Source organism: Neovison vison, chromosome 4 (assembly GCF_020171115.1).
Source record: "Neovison vison isolate M4711 chromosome 4, ASM_NN_V1, whole genome shotgun sequence".
In the NCBI taxonomy this organism is placed as follows: Eukaryota; Metazoa; Chordata; class Mammalia; order Carnivora; family Mustelidae; genus Neogale; species Neogale vison.
Genome location: NC_058094.1, coordinates 16,474,979 through 16,492,696, shown reverse-complemented (window position 1 = coordinate 16,492,696; position 17,718 = coordinate 16,474,979). Strand labels below are relative to the sequence as shown.

At 40.8% G+C, this 17,718-nt stretch overlaps 1 protein-coding gene across 1 annotated transcript in view; it reads left to right on the top strand.

Annotated features, from left to right (window-relative positions):
* Positions 1-17,718, top strand: part of FER1L6 (fer-1 like family member 6) — a 110,728-nt gene that overhangs the window by 25,765 nt on the left and 67,245 nt on the right. The window contains exons 13-16 of the mRNA XM_044247084.1: positions 4,791-4,911; positions 7,141-7,241; positions 10,940-11,030; positions 14,929-15,048. Of these exons, the coding sequence (XP_044103019.1) occupies positions 4,791-4,911; positions 7,141-7,241; positions 10,940-11,030; positions 14,929-15,048 (433 nt within the window). The remainder of the gene's footprint in view (positions 1-4,790; positions 4,912-7,140; positions 7,242-10,939; positions 11,031-14,928; positions 15,049-17,718) is intronic.

The following is a 17,718-nucleotide window of genomic DNA, read 5'->3' as shown; positions in this document are numbered from 1 at the left end:
TGACCTCCCACCCCCCACCACCACTTCAAACCCCTCAGATTGTTTTTCAGAGTCAATGTGGTTTTGATTTGACTTTCCCTAATGGCTAAAGATGAACATTTTTTCATGTGTTTGTTAGCCAATCTACCAAATCTTTAGTGACATGTTGACAACTCTCCAAATGTCACATACAGGTAATTCATCTAAGGACACAGGACAATGATGATGACTATTATTACCATATATATATAACTTTGAAGCATAACAAGGTAGGAAGGTCAGAATTTAACATTTCAATCCAAACCCTATTAACAGTTACTATATTCATCTGAGTTCTGTGCCATTATGTAAATGGGATTATTAGATACATCATTTCTTATCTTGTTTTTGCTGAGGTCAGACTAAAGAACTCAAAAAACGAATGTCATCTACCAAAAAAGACCATTTCAGAAAACATCTGGGGTACTTCTGTGAACACTCACTGATCTTTAACTCACATAAACTTTCAACATGAAAAAAGAAGTAAAGTTCTAGAATTCTGTTGTAAGAAAGTGGTATTGAGCACCAAACATGTGATTTACAAGAAGGAAAGTCAGACCCAGCAAGAGTCTTCTATGTTCTGAGCCTTGTGCCATGAGTAAAGCTTTATCTTCTCATTGCGTTCTCATAAGAGAACATAGTTCTCACCTTTTGTATGTGAGGAGATTGGAACAACATTGCTGGTGCTCTTTACTTTCTCTGCTCTTCCCAATCTAGATACTCTCTCTGGGCACAGATACATGGCTTGCTGAGCACTGTCAGGATAACAAGGCCTTCCAAAATCTTTTCCCCAGACAGCCCTCTTCCCTGAGCGGCAAACCCAAACACCCCCACTTGGTTGTCCCAAAGTTGTAGCAGGTTCATGGTCTTCACAGACAACTTTGCTCCTCCTTCTATCTTTCCCATCTCATGGACAAGTCCTACCATTCTCTGTGTCCTATGAACCTCATCAAAAAGTTGTCAGTTTCTCTCTGTTCCCTTCCATCCCACGTCCAGTCAGCAATGAAGTCTGGTCAGTTTTGATTCTCAAGTATTTCTCATTTTTTTTCCAATTTATTTATTTTCAGAAAAACAGTATTCATTATTTTTTCACCACACCCAGTGCTCCATGCAAGCTGTGCCCTCTATAATACCCACCACCTGGTACCCCAACCTCCCACCCCCCCCGCCACTTCAACCCCCTCAGACTGTTTTTCAGAGTCCATAGTCTCTCATGGTTCACCTCCCCTTCCAATTTACCCAAATTCCCTACTCCTCTCTAACGCCCCTTGTCCTCCATGCTATTTGTTATGCTCCACAAATAAGTGAAACCATATGATAATTGACTCTCTCTGCTTGACTTATTTCACTCAGCATAATCTCTTCCAGTCCCGTCCATGTTGCTACAAAAGTTGGGTATTCATCCTTTCTGATGGAGGCATAATACTCCATAGTGTATATGGACCACATCTTCCTTATCCATTCATCCGTTGAAGGGCATCTTGGTTCTTTCCATAGTTTGTCTCATATAAATGGTCATTTTTAAAATTCTGGCCATTGGCATGTTTGTCCTGGATTAGTCTAGCAACTTCCAACCTGGCTTGGATCTTCAAGAAATTCACCTAACTATCTGTCAGAGCCAGTTACTCTGACATCGTTCATTGGCAGCCTGTAGCTTTCAGGATTATTTTGAAGCCGTACCTTGTTATTTCCATCCCCATCTAGTTCTCTACCATTATCTCCAGTCACTCCCCAAATTCTGCCATTCCTGCAGCCACGCAGTGTCTCTGGTAGTTCTCCAAATGTGTCCTGCTGTTTGCTGCCTCTGGGCCTTTGAGAATGCTCTGCCCTGTGCCAGGCAACAAGCCCCCTTTTCAGAACTGTTAGTTTCCACTACCCTTCAAGGCTAAGCCCACATTCCCTTCCCTGAATCCCAAGTTTGATTTCTTCACCAAGCACCACTCACAATACATTAAGATGCTTTTACTTTTTGTCTCCCTATGAGACTGTGAGTACCCTGAGGACACAGACCATGTCACATTCACCTGTGTTTCTGCTCCTCAAGAATGGGGAGGGATTTAAGCAATGGAAAGAGAGTATTTGGGACAAAGTATGAAGGAGTAAGTGAAAATCATCTTAGCTGTTTATCTGCTTATCTGTGTCCTATACTTTCTAAATCCTCTCCCTCCCATGGGCCACCTACCTTGGGATTTTTTTTTCTGACCTTTTTTTGTCTGACCTCCTTTTCACACATCCAACAAGGAACCCAAACTCCCCAGTCCTTTGATGGCTTCTGTCTAGTCTCAAAACTGAGTTGGTCAATGATGGATCCTGTGACTGGATCTGCAACTCAGGGAGAATTTTCTGAAACTGCTCAGAGGCACAGTGCATCCTTTCACTGGGACAAGGCAGTGAAAACCTCCCCACCTTGTTGGACTAGCCCATTGTTGACAATGGGTGAAAATGTCAGGAGATCTAGTGTGGAAACAGTTTGGAAGAAATGAGAGGTCTCAAACTACACTTGGCCATCTTGTATTAGTGCTGGCCAGCCGGCTTAAGGAGGCCCAAATGAATCATGCTATGTTTCTTGGACTTTCTGTCTCTCAGAAATATTCCTCAGTCACTATATTGAGGCTCTGTCTACATAGTGGCAAACTGGAGTGGCAGCAGCTGAATTGGAGGATCCTGTGTCTATAATAGACACATGTGTACATGCATGCACACATGCACAGACACAGTCCCTTGATTTGTGTGTTATCTTCATTAAAATACCTCCTTGCATTTGTTCTGGGCTTTCCAGTTTTATAATGCATGCACTCACATATGATTTATGTATTTGGCTGGAGTTCAGGAATGAGATCAGAGCACAGGACATCCCATGATCATCTCATTCTCAGGACTCTAAGGCTACCCTTGCCCAAAGTCACAAGGCTGGTCTTGTGTCAGGGCAGCCATTCAAACTGGCAGCCTTCTCTTCCCACTGGCAATATGGTGCCCTCATGGTGCCCTCCCATCTGCCATGCTCCATCTGTACTGAATTTGCCTGAGACCCACAGCATCCCAGTCCCACAACCAGTAAGACTAGGAAGACTCTGAGAATCCAAGAGACAAAGGCCCTGAACATCATTAGTGCAAAATAATCTGAACCATAGAAACCTTGGAACAAGGGTCAATACTGGATGAGAATGTATCTTGTTGTAGGATTCTTGGTGCAATAATTTAAAAAGAAGTGAAGGAGCAGTTTGATTCTAACTTATTTATTTATTTATTTATTTATTGTTCTCCTGTTATAATATCAACCTCAGGCTCTGCCAAGAATTTATTTGGCTTCTTTTCTAAATGTGCCTGCTGATTCATTTTCTGCAGAACAGACTATAGGACACCTTTGCTAATTTTTTGATCTCCAGAAGAAATTTGCGTTGGAGAACTAAAAAGAACAACCATCCATTCTTTCAGGCTGAAGTTCTCTTTGGTTTTTTGGAATGGAAACAAAGCTTTTGCTTCCTTGGTCTCTCCTCTCTCTGCCTCTATAGGTGTATGACTCCAAACACTGCCCATGTTTATAGGGCTACTGTCTCACCCTGCCCATTCCAAGAATGTTGCCTTGGACTTCCTTCTACATTTCTCTTCTCTTGGTCCTGGCTGTTTCTGGAAAAATTACAGGGTATTTGGGGAAAACTTGGTCAATGTTATAGCTATCACTAGACAGGAACTTCAACTTTTTGCCACACTTCTCCCACCTTACTTGCCTCACCCCATCCCTTTCTTTCCTGGAGACCAAAACTGACAAGTTAGTTTCTTCTTTTTTGTCTTCAATCTTACCTTGTTAACTCTCTTTTTCTCATCAGCATTTAAGCATATCCAACCGTCATCCTCAAAAATTTTCTTTGGCTCCACTTATCCCCTTCTAGCTATGTCATCACCCTCTTGTCCCTTCTTAACCAGGCAGGTTATGTCCATTATTGACACCAATGCCTGGCAGCAGTAAATATTGGATGTGTGTATGGATGGATGGACAGATGGAAAGATGAATGGATGGATAGATGGATGGATGGGCAGATGGATGAACAGATGGATGGATGCATGCATAGATGCATGGATGGATGGAAGAAGGCATGTATGCATGGATAGATGGATGGATGAATGGACAGATGGATGGATGGATTCATGGATGCCTGGATGCATGGATGGATAGATGGATAGATGGATGGATGGATGGATGGACGGACGGATGGAGGCATGGATGCCTGGATGCATGGACAGATTGATGGATGGATGGATGGAAGCTTGGATACCTGGATGGATGGATGGATGGATGGTGGTATGGTTGCTATAGTTTAGATATAGGCACATGCTTCATCCTCATTAAGCTCTTAAAGTTCTCTAGCAATTTCATTCACTCCTGTTATCTTGGTTGATTTTTCACACAGTGTGTAGTTTATAGACATTTAAAGTTAATATGTTAGTTTTTCTCCCTTCTCTCCTATCTCAACTGGAATGAGAAGTTCCTCCTTGCAGAAGGCTTGCCTGATAAACCCTGCTCTCTGGTGCTCAGCTCTAGGCTTTGCCCTGGGCCTGATGACTGTAGCTGTTAGTATCTCTCCACTGTTGCAACATACATGTTCCTTGTTGATTTTTCATGGGTCCCTGATTAGAATAGAGTTAATAGTTTTATTGTTTTGTCACCAGCCCTCCCTATCCCATTCAGAATGTATAAAACATAAATATGTGGCTGAAATTGCATGAATAATACCGATGGCCAAGTAACACCCAGACTTAACTTGTTCTCATAGGAGTTACAACTATTTGCCTTTTGAGGCCAAGAAGCCCTGTGTTTATTTCATCAGTTCTTGGGGAGACCAGACATTCAGGCTGCACTGGTCCAACATGCTGGAGAAAATGGCGGACCTGCTGGTAGGTGACTCTCAAAGGTAATGGATTTGAACACTGGGCAGCTGGAGGCAAAAAGGATCTTTTTATTCATCCAGGAGAGGGTCTTGACTTCAATTTAAATACAAGTAAGTTGCAGCTGCTTCATTGGAGGGCACATAGTTCCTACCCTGTGGACCAAGGGAATGAGAATATATTTTGACTTGAAATAGAACTACGTGGATTAGAAACCCTGCTCTGCTTCTTAACATTCTGTCCCTAGGGACAGGCTGTTTTCCTGATCTCCAAAGGGCAGGAAATTGACAACTTTATCACATAATTGATAGATCCTGGCTTCAACTCATATAAAACTCTAAGTCCTTAACAAGATAGAGATCTTATAGGTGAAGTCCTGCCACCTCTTTTTAAGTCCTGCCTTTCACATGTTTTCTCCTTTGTTCCAAGCACATTGGACTTTCAGTTTCTTGAAGTAACGATGTTTCTTTATGCCTCATAGCCACCTCCATGCCATTACCTCATCCTGAGCTTTTTCCCCTCCATGCTTCTCCTGGGTCACCTGTCAACCTCCATAGGTCAGTTTCAACTACTTCTCAGAGAAGTCTTCTGGCTTCTGCCCGTTCTCCTCTCTTGTAATACCCTGTGCTTTACCCTCAGAGCTCTCTGCATTTTAGAATTGATTTGTGTTCTTATTTGTTCAATAACAATTTCCGACTGTTCAGTGGCATCTGGCATAAGACCTGGCACCTGAAAGGGGCCAAGAGTTAATTGAGGGATTGAACGTGTGGAAGTATTTATGACCATGCCAATATTCAGTGACTGTTGGCTGGCTCCACCCAACGCCCTGGAAAGAAGGCAGCCCTGGGACCTCTGCATCTTTGAGCTCCTGAGCCTGCTCTTTGATTGCTGTGCCTGCTCTTGTATTTCTCTTTGTGCCTTCTACTTTCTGTGCCACCATGCCTCACCAGGTGACCCTCTCCTTTCAAAACCTGTGCTAAGGAAAGAACAAATTTCTCTCTCTCTCTCTCATTGGCTTTATCATCCTGTCTCTAGTTGTGCGAAACAAAGTTTCCACTCTGGCTTTGAGGATTCCAGGCATCATGGAGGTAGATTCTGAAGGTGGTAGAGGATGCTTGGTTTAGTGTCACATTATGTGGAAGCTTTAGACTTGCTTTGTAAGACTGGTTTTGCTTCTCCTTCAGGCCAAGGAGATAGTTTATTTCTAAAAGGCTTGACGAAACAAGAATGTTTTCCTAGAGACCATAGCTGCCATTACTATTCATTTCTACCTTTCTCAGTGCCAGGATCCCTGCCGTACTTGGCATATCACAGCTAACATGACTTAATAACATAACATGTTTATTAAGTACTAAGCTGTGTTTGAAGAAGTCCACACCTCCCTATGGTGCATTAGGTGGGCACTTTTATTACCTTATTTTATAGGAAACTGGGCACAAGGGGGTTTGTTCACTTAAGGATAGAGCCTGGCTTTGAACAGAAGTAGATTGACCCGATACCTAAATTTTTAATCAGTCCACAATTTACTTATTCTTATAGTGAAGGGGAAAGAGGGAAACATATGTCTCCAGATATCAAACTTTGATGGGTAGTAGTGAATGCAGTTTTTGTAAATTCTAGCAAAGCAGTGATGACATGTATATTGCCTTTTGAGTGCTGTATCCCTCCAAGCCACTGGATGGAATACTAGAATTTAGACCTAAAACAGAAAGTATGATTATTAAATATACAAGTATATGGCCATTGTCATATGCAATCTATCCTCCTCCCCTCTAATACCTCACGTCCCTGCCCAAACCCCTATGATTAAAAGAATTCATAACTTCTGAAATTTAGAATTATTCAGTACCGCTGTATTCCCATATAACCAAATGACTTAAACATTGCTTTTGGAGTTTTTAAAAATTATATCAAATTTATTCTACTTTGTTAGGTATGTCCTGATATTGGATTTCCCGACAGGGTAAACTCTAAATAAATGGTTCTCCATTTGGAACGATGAGTTTGAGTAAAGTAAGGGAAGACTTGTATTTAGACCAATTCCAGTTAAGAAGAACAAGGTTCAAAATTAGAATACAGTGACATTTCCCAGATCAGGCACAAGAAAATGAGGGAAATCTTTCCTCATATCTAAAACACAAAATAGCAAAATAATATATCTGAGATATTATCATCAGTGTCTCCATTACAGTGTCTCCTTCTGCCTCTCATCCCTCCACCTCTGTGGTTTTTTTCCAGGAAGAAAGTATAGAAGAAGTTAGAGAATTAATCAAGATTTCAGAGAAAGCATCAGAAGATAAAATGAAGGCGGTGCTCAGTGACTTCATCAGTGAAAGCAGGTACTGGGAGAGACAGCTGGCATATGGGTTGCTGAGCTTATATAGGATCAACTTTTAATTACCTTAGAAGATAGTTGATTTTCCATGAATTTAGATGGGCATTTTATAGTGTTCTATCCATCTTTATTTTGTTCAGTAATTGAGCTGGCATTTCTGGACTTGCTATTTCTTCCTGACACTTGACTAGAGCATAAAGCAAAGAGGGAAAAAAGAAAAAGAGAAGAAAGGAAAGACTCACTGCAGAGACTTTTAAATGAAACAAGAAAAATGCTAGTGACATTGAGTCCAGCATGCTTCTTTGCATTTAGTAGCTACTCAGCAATAATTTGACAATTAGGTGGATAAGTCATATCAAATACCATTTTGTAGAGGTTTTTTTTTCTTAAAGATTTTATTTATTTATTTGACAGACAGAGATCACAAGTAGGCAGAAAGGCAGGCAGAGAGAGGGGGGAGGCAGGCTCCCTGCCGAGCAGAGAGCCTGACGCGGTGCTTGATCCCAGGACCCTGAGATCATGACCTGAGCCAAAGGCAGAGGCTTTAACCCACTGAGCCACCCAGGCACCCCAAGTAGAGTTTTTTTTATATAACATAATAAACACCATTTAAGGTCTCTGATTCCAGGTGGCAAACAATATAATAAAATATTTAAAAATAGAGTATATTAGTTGCTTATTATGGAGTAACAAATGATTCTCCAATTTAGTTGCTAGAGTTTTGATGATCTCAGTTTGTATGGGTCAGGAGTCCAGGTGTGGCTTGGTCAGATCCTTTGCCAAGAGCCTCTCAGACACGATGGTCAAGGCATTGAGGGAGGCTGCAGTTACCTTGAGGCTTCAGTGGGCAGGATTCATGGCCAAGACCACTCACGTGGTTATTTGTGGAACTCAGTTCTTCACGGGCTATTGGATTGAGGACTTTTAGTTCCTTGCTGGCTCTTGGTTGGAAGCCAGCCTCAATTCCTTACCATGTGGGTTACCTCTCATGACATGGCAGCTGACTTCATCAGAGTGACCAAGCTAGAAGAGTCATAGAGAACATTCCAGCAAGATGGAGGTCATGGTCTACTTAATCTCATCTTGGAAGTGATATCCCATCACTCTTGACATACTCTACTATGAGCAAGTCCCTAGGTCCAGTGCTCATTCAAAGGGAGGGAATTGCTCATTGGCAAGAAGAAACAGGAGAAGAAGATTACTGGGGGCCATCGTAGGGGCTGCCTATCACATAAGGAAGCAACCTGGACTAACACTTGAATTTAATTGGCTCTAGAATGAACAGAAAAGAGAATTTGTAATAATGGAAGCAATGAAGAAAGGGCAGAGATTTATTTGATGGAAGGCAAAACTTAGTAGATAGGGGGTGGCTAAGTTGTTAGGTTCTGATGCTCTGCTTTGTAAGTTCTCTTTCCTAATCGCTCGGTTACCCCACATTTTTACATTAAAAAAGGGAAGCAAACAAAAAATATATATATTTATTTCTATCTGTATTTCTTTTTCATTTCTCATTATAGAAGCAGTATGTTTTGGTGCTACTCCTGCTGTGAGCTAACTGCCACCTGGAATTCTCTTTAAGCATCTTTGAAAAGCTCCATGATCTCATATTTTTAGAAATAAAAATTATTTTTTATGGGCAAATTATACCTCAATAATTTTCTATATTGGAGGTTACTTGGGGGTGATAATCATTCCCCTTTCTCTTCAAGTTACAACCAACTAAAAACATATTTAAGATGGTCAGAGCTCAGAATGTTAGTTTTATATTTGGTAAACTTGGATTTGAGAAAGCAGCGTGGACCTTAGGTCAAGGTGGACTTCTGCCCGCCCACCCCCCCACCCCCCAGCACACATTCATGGTTAAGCAGCTGAACCTCAAGGTCCTCCTTCCCCCCACCCCACCCTGCTGAGAAGAGACAGGCCTCTTGTCATGTGAAGCTGAGGAGGCTGTCCATAGGCCACAGCAGGTTGGGTTTGAAAGATGAAGAATGAACAGGAACAGGAACCATGGTTATTTACTCTGATTCTGATGAGGAAAGCACTGATTTTTCATCCTGTGAGAAAGGGAGAGAGAACTCAGAAGGGTCTACCATGTCCCCTTGAGCTAGTCCATCCTGGGACTGCAATGGAATGTCTATGTGGCTCTCAGAAAGATAAATACGTGACAACAAGTTGCCTTCCTCAAAGCAGAATCTTTTTTATTCTTTTTAAAAATTAAGAGAAAATGTAACTTGACTACTATATCCACAGAGAATTTCTGGTGAGGTTTCTAAGTGCATTGATGTCGGCCCCCTCACAAAAGGTGTGGTATCTTAGACCTCCACTTCTATTTCTTTGTTTCCTTTTGTTTCTCCTTGATTTTCTAAATCACAATATAATGTGCTCATCTTACAAAAAAAAAAGTGTAGAAATGTATAACCTGGGTGGCTCAGTGGGTTGGGCTACTGCCTTCGGCTCGGGTCATGGTCTCAGGGTCCTGGGATCGAGTCCTGCATCAGGCTCTCTGCTCGGCGGGGGGCCTGCTTCCTCCTCTCTCTCTGCCTGCCTCTCTGCCTACTTGTGATCTCTCTCTGTCAAATAAATAGATAAAATCTTTAAAAAAAAAAGTGTTCTCAATTCTCTCTCCAAGCCCACTCTCCAGATACAAGTGTGATTTGTCCTCCTGGATTTTTTTCCCCGTGTGTTTGCAAACCCACACATTCCTAAAAACACTCTATTTTTTTCAGAAATGTTGCACACTTTGCTCAGCAGGTTGCTTTTCCTCTCTACAACCTATCACTGGCATCTTTCTACAGTAGTACACAATAGTCCTCAATGTATCACATATTTAACTGGTCCCTGATAGATTAGTTGTTTCAACTTATTTTTCTACTATAAACAATGCTATGATAAGAATCACTGTGTGAACATTTTCCTGCAAGAATTTTTAGTTATATTTGAAAGACAGGATTCTAGTTTAATTTTTGGATCAAATTATACAAATTATACAGACATTTAAATTTTGACAAGTGCTATCAAATTGTCTCTTAAACATTATTAGAGAAGAGTGACTATTTCCTCCACCAACTTCAAACATTATCCAATTTTTAATAGGTGAAAATGGTATTGATTTTAATTTGCATTTGTTATCTCTAATGAGGGTAATATCTTACTTCCCCAAGTTTTAAAGCCATTATATTTCTCTTCAATTGCATTTATAACCTCTACCATTTTCTTATTGAGCACATTTTTAACATCATCCCTTAAAATGTTACCACTTAGTCTTTCGTATAGTTTTTAACATGTGAGGATATATTCCAGTATTGAGTCTAAAATAGTCTTTACATGCAACTAAAATAGTCTTTACATGCAACTTTTTGTGAAACTCTTGGTGTGTATTAAATGTGTAAGATGATGGAAAACTGCATTATTTTGTGTTTGTTATGACCTTAAATAGCAATCATCATATATATGTATAAAAGAAAATAGGAAAACAAGCACTTATTCCCCCAAATTAATGTGGGGTCTGGGTATCATTTCCAGCCCTCACTTTGTCTCTTAGAAAAGTTAGCGCACCATTGCTTAATTCTGAATGAGAAATCTTTGGTCTGTGGCTTCTTCAACTTTCCCATTGTATTGCAGAAAGCATTTCTGTAAATCTCTGGAATTGCATAAATGGATTTTCACTAAGTAGGTTTCAGAATTGTTATTCTTCTCCTATAGTGCCTTTATCTCTGAAGCAGAGAAGAAACCCAAGATGTTGAACCAGACCACTTTAGATAAGAAACGACTTACCCTCTGCTGGCAGGAGCTGGTATGTGAAAATCTATTTATACTTTGAACAGAATTAAAACATGTGCTTTAAAAATAAACCTCACAGATGAGGCATAGGTCATAGACCAGATGAGGATACGGTTCTAAAGGTTATACATTTTTGTGATGTAGAAGAATGAGTGAGAAGGGAATATGTGCGCAAGGTGGAAAGGAGCTAGCATTTTCTGACCATTTATCAGAATGATTTAGAAGCCTACCAGTCCTACAACATATTCTAATGGATTTCTCCCTTGCCTATTTTCTTGACATCTGTATTTTGTCAAAGGCTACAGGCTCTTTGACTTGACCTTTTGCCTCACAAACTGAAAAACCAAAGATATAACTCTTCTCCCCACTTCAGTTTCCTTCCATTAAGAATTGTGTGAGGAGTTGTAAGCATTCTTGACAACATGGCAGGAGTGCTGTGTCTGTAACAGTACATGTCTCACAGGTACTCAGTCCCTGTCACATGAGTGATGGCTGAGAAATTCCTCGAAAATTTAGTTCCAGCAGTGGCACCGAGGGACGTTTTGAATGAGGCCATGATAATTCTGCAAAGAAAAATTACTCAGTATTTGATGGTCAGGGACATTTATAAATTGTGAGTGGGTCCCAGAGAGATTAAATGATTTTTTAAAGGTCATAGCTAATTAATCGTAGTCCAGACACTTAAAACCCAAGTCTCTAAACTGGTTTACCTTTCTTTCCAGAATGAAAGGTTTGTGTACTCCTCCTCTGGACTCCAAGGGAGGGCAGATTTTTACTCTATAGAAAATCTTCGTCCTACCCCAGAGCACCTCTGACAGCTCTTCCCTGTCTCTGCAGTGTCTGTCCACTACACATAATTGCCCACAGAGCTCTATTTTCTTCTTAGCATCCAATAGTCCTTGGCCTGACCACAAGTCCACAAGTTTGATCTCTTGTAGTGGCTCACCTCTCCTTCCTCATCTCCCGGTCTCTATTTCCACCTTCCCAGTGGACATGTCATCTGCTTGTCTCACAACACCTCCAACTCTTAAACCCATCCTATTAAACCCATCCTATTAAACCCATTTAAACCCATTAAACTTTGTCCCCATCCTGTATTAGCATCACCAGCCATGCTTGTTGCTCCAACCAGATGCCTGGACTCAACTTTGAATCCTTATCCCTAACCCTCAACAATCACTTTGTCTGTAGGCCCTATTGATTCCTCCCCTTAAAGACTCTGGAATGTGCTCCACTTCTTCATCCCCAGAATCGCAGCCTAAAATGACTTTCTTAGCACCCACTAGGCCCAGTCTATTGCAGTAGGCTTTCTTCAGCCCATCTTCCATACCACAACCAGAATGGTCTTTCTAAAATACAAACCTGATTAGATCACCATTGTTCCAAAAATCATTGGCGTTTGTCAATCCTTCATACCCTCCATCTGAAATTGGTTCCTCTGTCTGGACTGTCCTTTTTCTTCTTTTCTTCCCCTTTTCTTTCTTTTTTAAAGATTTTATTTATTTTATTTTTTAAATTCAATTAGCCAAGGTGTAGTACCAAGGTGTAGTTTTTTTAAAATTTAATTTTATTTTTTCAGTGTTCCAAGACTCACTGTTTGTTTATGCACCACACCCACTGCTCCATGCAATACATGCCCTCCTTAATACCCACCACCAGGCTTACCCATCTCCCCATCCTCCTCCCCTCCAAAACCCTCAGTTTTTTTCTCAGAGTCCACGTTCTCGCATGGTTCATCTCCCCCTCCAATTTCCCCCAGCTCACTTCTTCTCTCGAACTCCCAATGTCTTCTGTGTTATTCCTTATGCTCTGCAAGTAAGTAAAACCATATGATAATTGGCTTTCTCTGCTTGACCTATTTCATTCAGCATAATCTCCTCCAGTCCCATCCATATTGATACAAAAGTTGGGTATTCATGCTTTCTGATGGAGGCATAATACTCCATTGTGTATATGGACCACATCTTCCTTCTCCATTCATCCGTTGAAGGGCATCTTGGCTCTTTCCACAGTTTGGTGATTGTGGCCATTACAGCTACGAACATTGGGGTACATATGGCGCATCTTTTCAGTACATCTGTATCTTTGGGGTAAATACTCAGTAGTGCAATTGCAGGGTCATAGGGTAGCTCTATTTTTAATTTTTTGAGGAAAAAATGTTCCCCAATGATGTTCCCCAATGATGTTTTCCAACATCATTAGTTTTTGATATTAATGTTCAATGATTCATTAGTTGAGTATATCACCTAGTGCTCATCATATCACATGCTCTCTTTAATGCTCACCACCCAATTATCCCAACCCCCACCCACCTCCCTTTCCGCAACCATCAGTTTTTTTCCTGGAGTCAAGAGTCTCCTGGTTTGTCTCACTTTCTGATTTCTTCTCATTCAGTTTCCACCCCCAACTCCTATTGTCCTCTGCATTATTCCTTATGTTCCACATATGAGTGAAAACATACAGTATCACCTGAAGAATTCTGTTTGTTGTTTAAGTCTCAGCTCAAATGTCATGTCATCTGTAAAACTTAGCTCTGTCTCTTTCTGGTTCCCTGAAGTTTTGTACATATATTGCTTTCAGCTCACCAAACTGTCAAAGTCTCAGGGAAAGGAAGCCTGTGTCTTCCCCTGTCCTAGGCCTTGGCTCCTAGGACAGTACCTGGTCCGTAGCAGATATTCAGTCCTCCTGGTCAGCACGAACATGAGGCTTCCTATGGGCAGGCCCTGTGCTAGGTGCTAGAAACACAATAGAGCTATAAGGACTTGGTTCTTGCCCCTGAGGAATGTATTGATTAACTTATTCATTCCACAAACATTTATTTAACACCTACTATATGCCAGGAACTCTGCAGGACACTGAGAATAAGTAAAAAAGAAGTAAGAACAAACCAGAAGAGGTCCCTGTCCAGTGGAAGTTTATATTTTAGTGAAGTAGACAGAAGATAGAAATGTAAACAACAAATAAACAAAAATGATTACAGGTTATGAATATGAAGAAAACTTTGTAAGGCCACAGTGATCAGGAGAACATGGGGGTACATGAGGCAGTAGTGACATTTAAGCTGAGACCTGAGAAGGAACGAGCCATGCAGAGTCCAAGAAGGACATCTGAGCTGGAGGAAAGCCCCCACACACTGGTCTTGAGGATGGACTGAGCATGGCATATTTTTGGCCCTCTTGAGGACCTGTGTGCTCGGGGCCAGTGTATGAAGCAATGCAATGAGACGAACCAGAGAGTAGACCAGGCCCATTCATGCAGTGTCTCGGAAATCACAGGGAAGTGTTTGGGTGTTTCCTGAGCACAAAAATGTGGCTGAATGAATGAATTCAAATAAACATTTTTGGATGTTCCAAACGTTCACTTTGAGCTCCCTTTCAGCATTTCTCAAATAATGCCGGTTTGATCTGGAAGCATTCCTCCAAACCTCTAGAAGAGGTAGTAAGAGCAGCAATGAAGGATGTGGGTTCTGGACTCTGCTGGGGCTCTGCTTGGGCTTGGCCACTCTGTACTGCATTCTTCTCCCTCCTCAGCTATGGTGCCCACCCTAGAAGTCTTCTGTAAGGAACAACAAGGATTAATTCCAGAGCTAGAGCTTTGCCTGACATGGACTAAGAACTCAATGTATTTTAGTTACTTTTGTATGAGAGAGCCAGAACTTTGGGACCCTGACAGACCTCTGACTTTTCTGGGCCTTGGCTTCTCATCTGTCAAACAAAGGTGAGATGATATTTACTGCCTCCACATGCCTATGAAATTTTTATTAAACGGGCAGCATGCACACAGGCAGACCCTGAACCAGTCTCACGAGTGGCTCAGTGTGGAACTTACAAGCACCTTCAGGATCCTCCAGCAACTGATAGTACTTGTCCCAATTTCTAGAAAGATCTACATTGATTCTTCTCCTGTTTCAGGAAACAATGGCCAAGGAGGCCAAGGGAATCATTCAGCAACAGAAGAAAAAGTTATCTCTTGATGAAATGATCCATGAAGCAGAAAACTTGGTAGAAAAACTCCGCTTCCTTGTCGATGAGGTAATCAACTCTAAAGGCAAACTTCCTTTGGGAGATTAGATCAACTGTATTCCTAGTGAGGTTTGAATATTTGATGAGGGTGAAGAGGGAGAGTACTTTCTCCCAAGCACTGCTGAGCTGAGCAGGCATGATTAGTTTAGGGATGAGAATGGAGAGTCTTAAAGTAAGCCAAAAATGTACAGCTTCATTGATTTTTAAATGAAGACCGAGTATTCAGCAGAAATAAAAAACATGTTCCTTAATGGAATCAAGAAAATTCAAGGTAAGTATGGGAACTTTGATAAGATTTCAACTCTAAGAGAATTTAAACTCATCTCCAGCAAAAGTCAAAACAGCATCTCATTTTTTTGTATTTTTTTCCAATTTATTTATTTTCAGAAAAACAGTATTCATTATTTTTTCACCACACCCAGTGCTCCAAGCAAGCCGTGCCCTCTATAATACCCACCACCTGGTACCCCAACCTCCCACCCCCCCGCCACTTCAAACCCCTCAGATTGTTTTTCAGAGTCCATAGTCTCTCATGGTTCACCTCCCCTTCCAATTTACCCAAAAGCACATACCCTCCCCAATGTCCATAACCCTACCCCCCTTCTCCCAACCCCCCTCCCCCCAGCAACCCACAGTTTGTTTCGTGAGATTAAGAGTCACTTATGGTTTGGCTCCCTCCCTATCCCATCTTGTTTCATGGATTCTTCTCCTACCCACTTAAGCCCCCATGTTGCATCACCACTTCCTCATATCAGGGAGATCATATGATAGTTGTCTTTCTCCGCTTGACTTATTTCGCTAAGCATGATACGCTCTAGTTCCATCCATGTTGTCGCAAATGGCAAGATTTCGTTTCTTTTGATGGCTGCATAGTATTCCATTGTGTATATATACCACATCTTCTTTATCCATTCATCTGTTGATGGACATCTAGGTTCTTTCCATAGTTTGGCAAAAGACTCCACTCCAAAACTGCTAGAACTTGTACAGGAATTCAGTAAAGTGTCAGGATATAAAATCAATGCACAGAAATCAGTTGCATTTCTCTACACCAACAACAAGACAGAAGAAAGAGAAATTAAGGAGTCAATCCCATTTACAATTGCACCCCAAACCATAAGATACCTAGGAATAAACCTAACCAAAGAGGCACAGAATCTATACTCAGAAAACTATAAAGTACTCATGAAAGAAATTGAGGAAGACACAAAGAAATGGAAAAATGTTCCATGCTCCTGGATTGGAGGAATAAATATTGTGAAAATGTCTATGCTACCTAAAGCAATCTACACATTTAATGCAATTCCTATCAAAGTACCATCCATCTTTTTCAAAGAAATGGAACAAATAATTTTAAAATTTATATGGAACCAGAAAAGACCTCGAATAGCCAAAGGGATATTGAAAAAGAAAGCCAAAGTTGGTGGCATCACAATTCTGGACTTCAAGCTCTATTACAAAGCTGTCATCATCAAGACAGCATGGTACTGGCACAAAAGCATCTCATTTTAAAGTTAGTTGTAATTAGTATCTTTTGTGACTTCTAGAATGATCTAAAAAGGTCCTCATATTTGCTTTGGTCAGATACCAGATTTTGTGTGGGAAGATTTCAAGGAAAAGTACAGATCTACTGCTTCTGTCAATCTCAAAAGTTTTATTTCTTGTTGCAAAGCTTTTATTCCCTGAGGACAAAATAAGCAGTGAGAGAGGAAGTTATGTTAGTAGATACAGGAATTTTATTAAGCACCCAGAAGTTTCAAACCAAGCATCAGGACTTTAGGTCTGTGACTTACTCACCTTCTGACTAGGAAAACCTCTTTGTTGATGTTTCTATTTCCATACCTGGAGAGAAGGGATGCCCTCTTTGGGAACAAATAACACCAGAGAATTATAGGGTTAGAAAGACAGAGCACCTGCTTTGAGCCCAAGAAAACAAAAATATAGTTTATGACAATGTACCTCCCTTTTGATTTGGTAACTATGCTGGCTCAGAAATGTGCATTTCAAACACTCATAAAATAATGGGCTTCTTGGCAGGGAATTCTACAATTCCTGTCTTGATTAGGTCAATTTTAAAGTAGAATTTTATGTGCGATTTAGTCGACTTTCTCCTGAATAACCACCTAAAATGGAGGTGAGATACTTAGCAACCATATTATAGGTCAAAAGTTCCTTGTAGAATTGTTTTTCCTTCCTGATAAGTAAATAGAAAGACATTCAAAGACATGCATGGATTTTTTTTTTCTTTTTCATTTGAATATTCTGGAATGTTACCTGACTTTTAAGAGGACCAATGATTGAAAAACAATCTGAGGGGTTTGAAGTGGCGGAGGGGTGGGAGGTCGGGGTACCAGGTGGTGGTATTATAGAGGGCACGGACTGCATGGAGCACTGGGTGTGGTGAAAAAATAATGATACTGTTATGCTGAAAATAAATAAGTGAAAAAAAAAGAGGACCAATGATTGAGGATGAATCATTACGTGATTACAAAAAAGCAAAACCAAAGGGGAAGATATTTTGTTCTATAGATGGAAGAAAAGTAGGCCACTAGAGATGCCACATCGTGGGTCCAACTTGCGTATACTTAAAGAACAATAGCACAGTTGGGGATATGGGGTTTACATGTTCTTGTGTCATGACATGGTTTTTCTCCAAGAAGTTATACTTACTTACTTTTG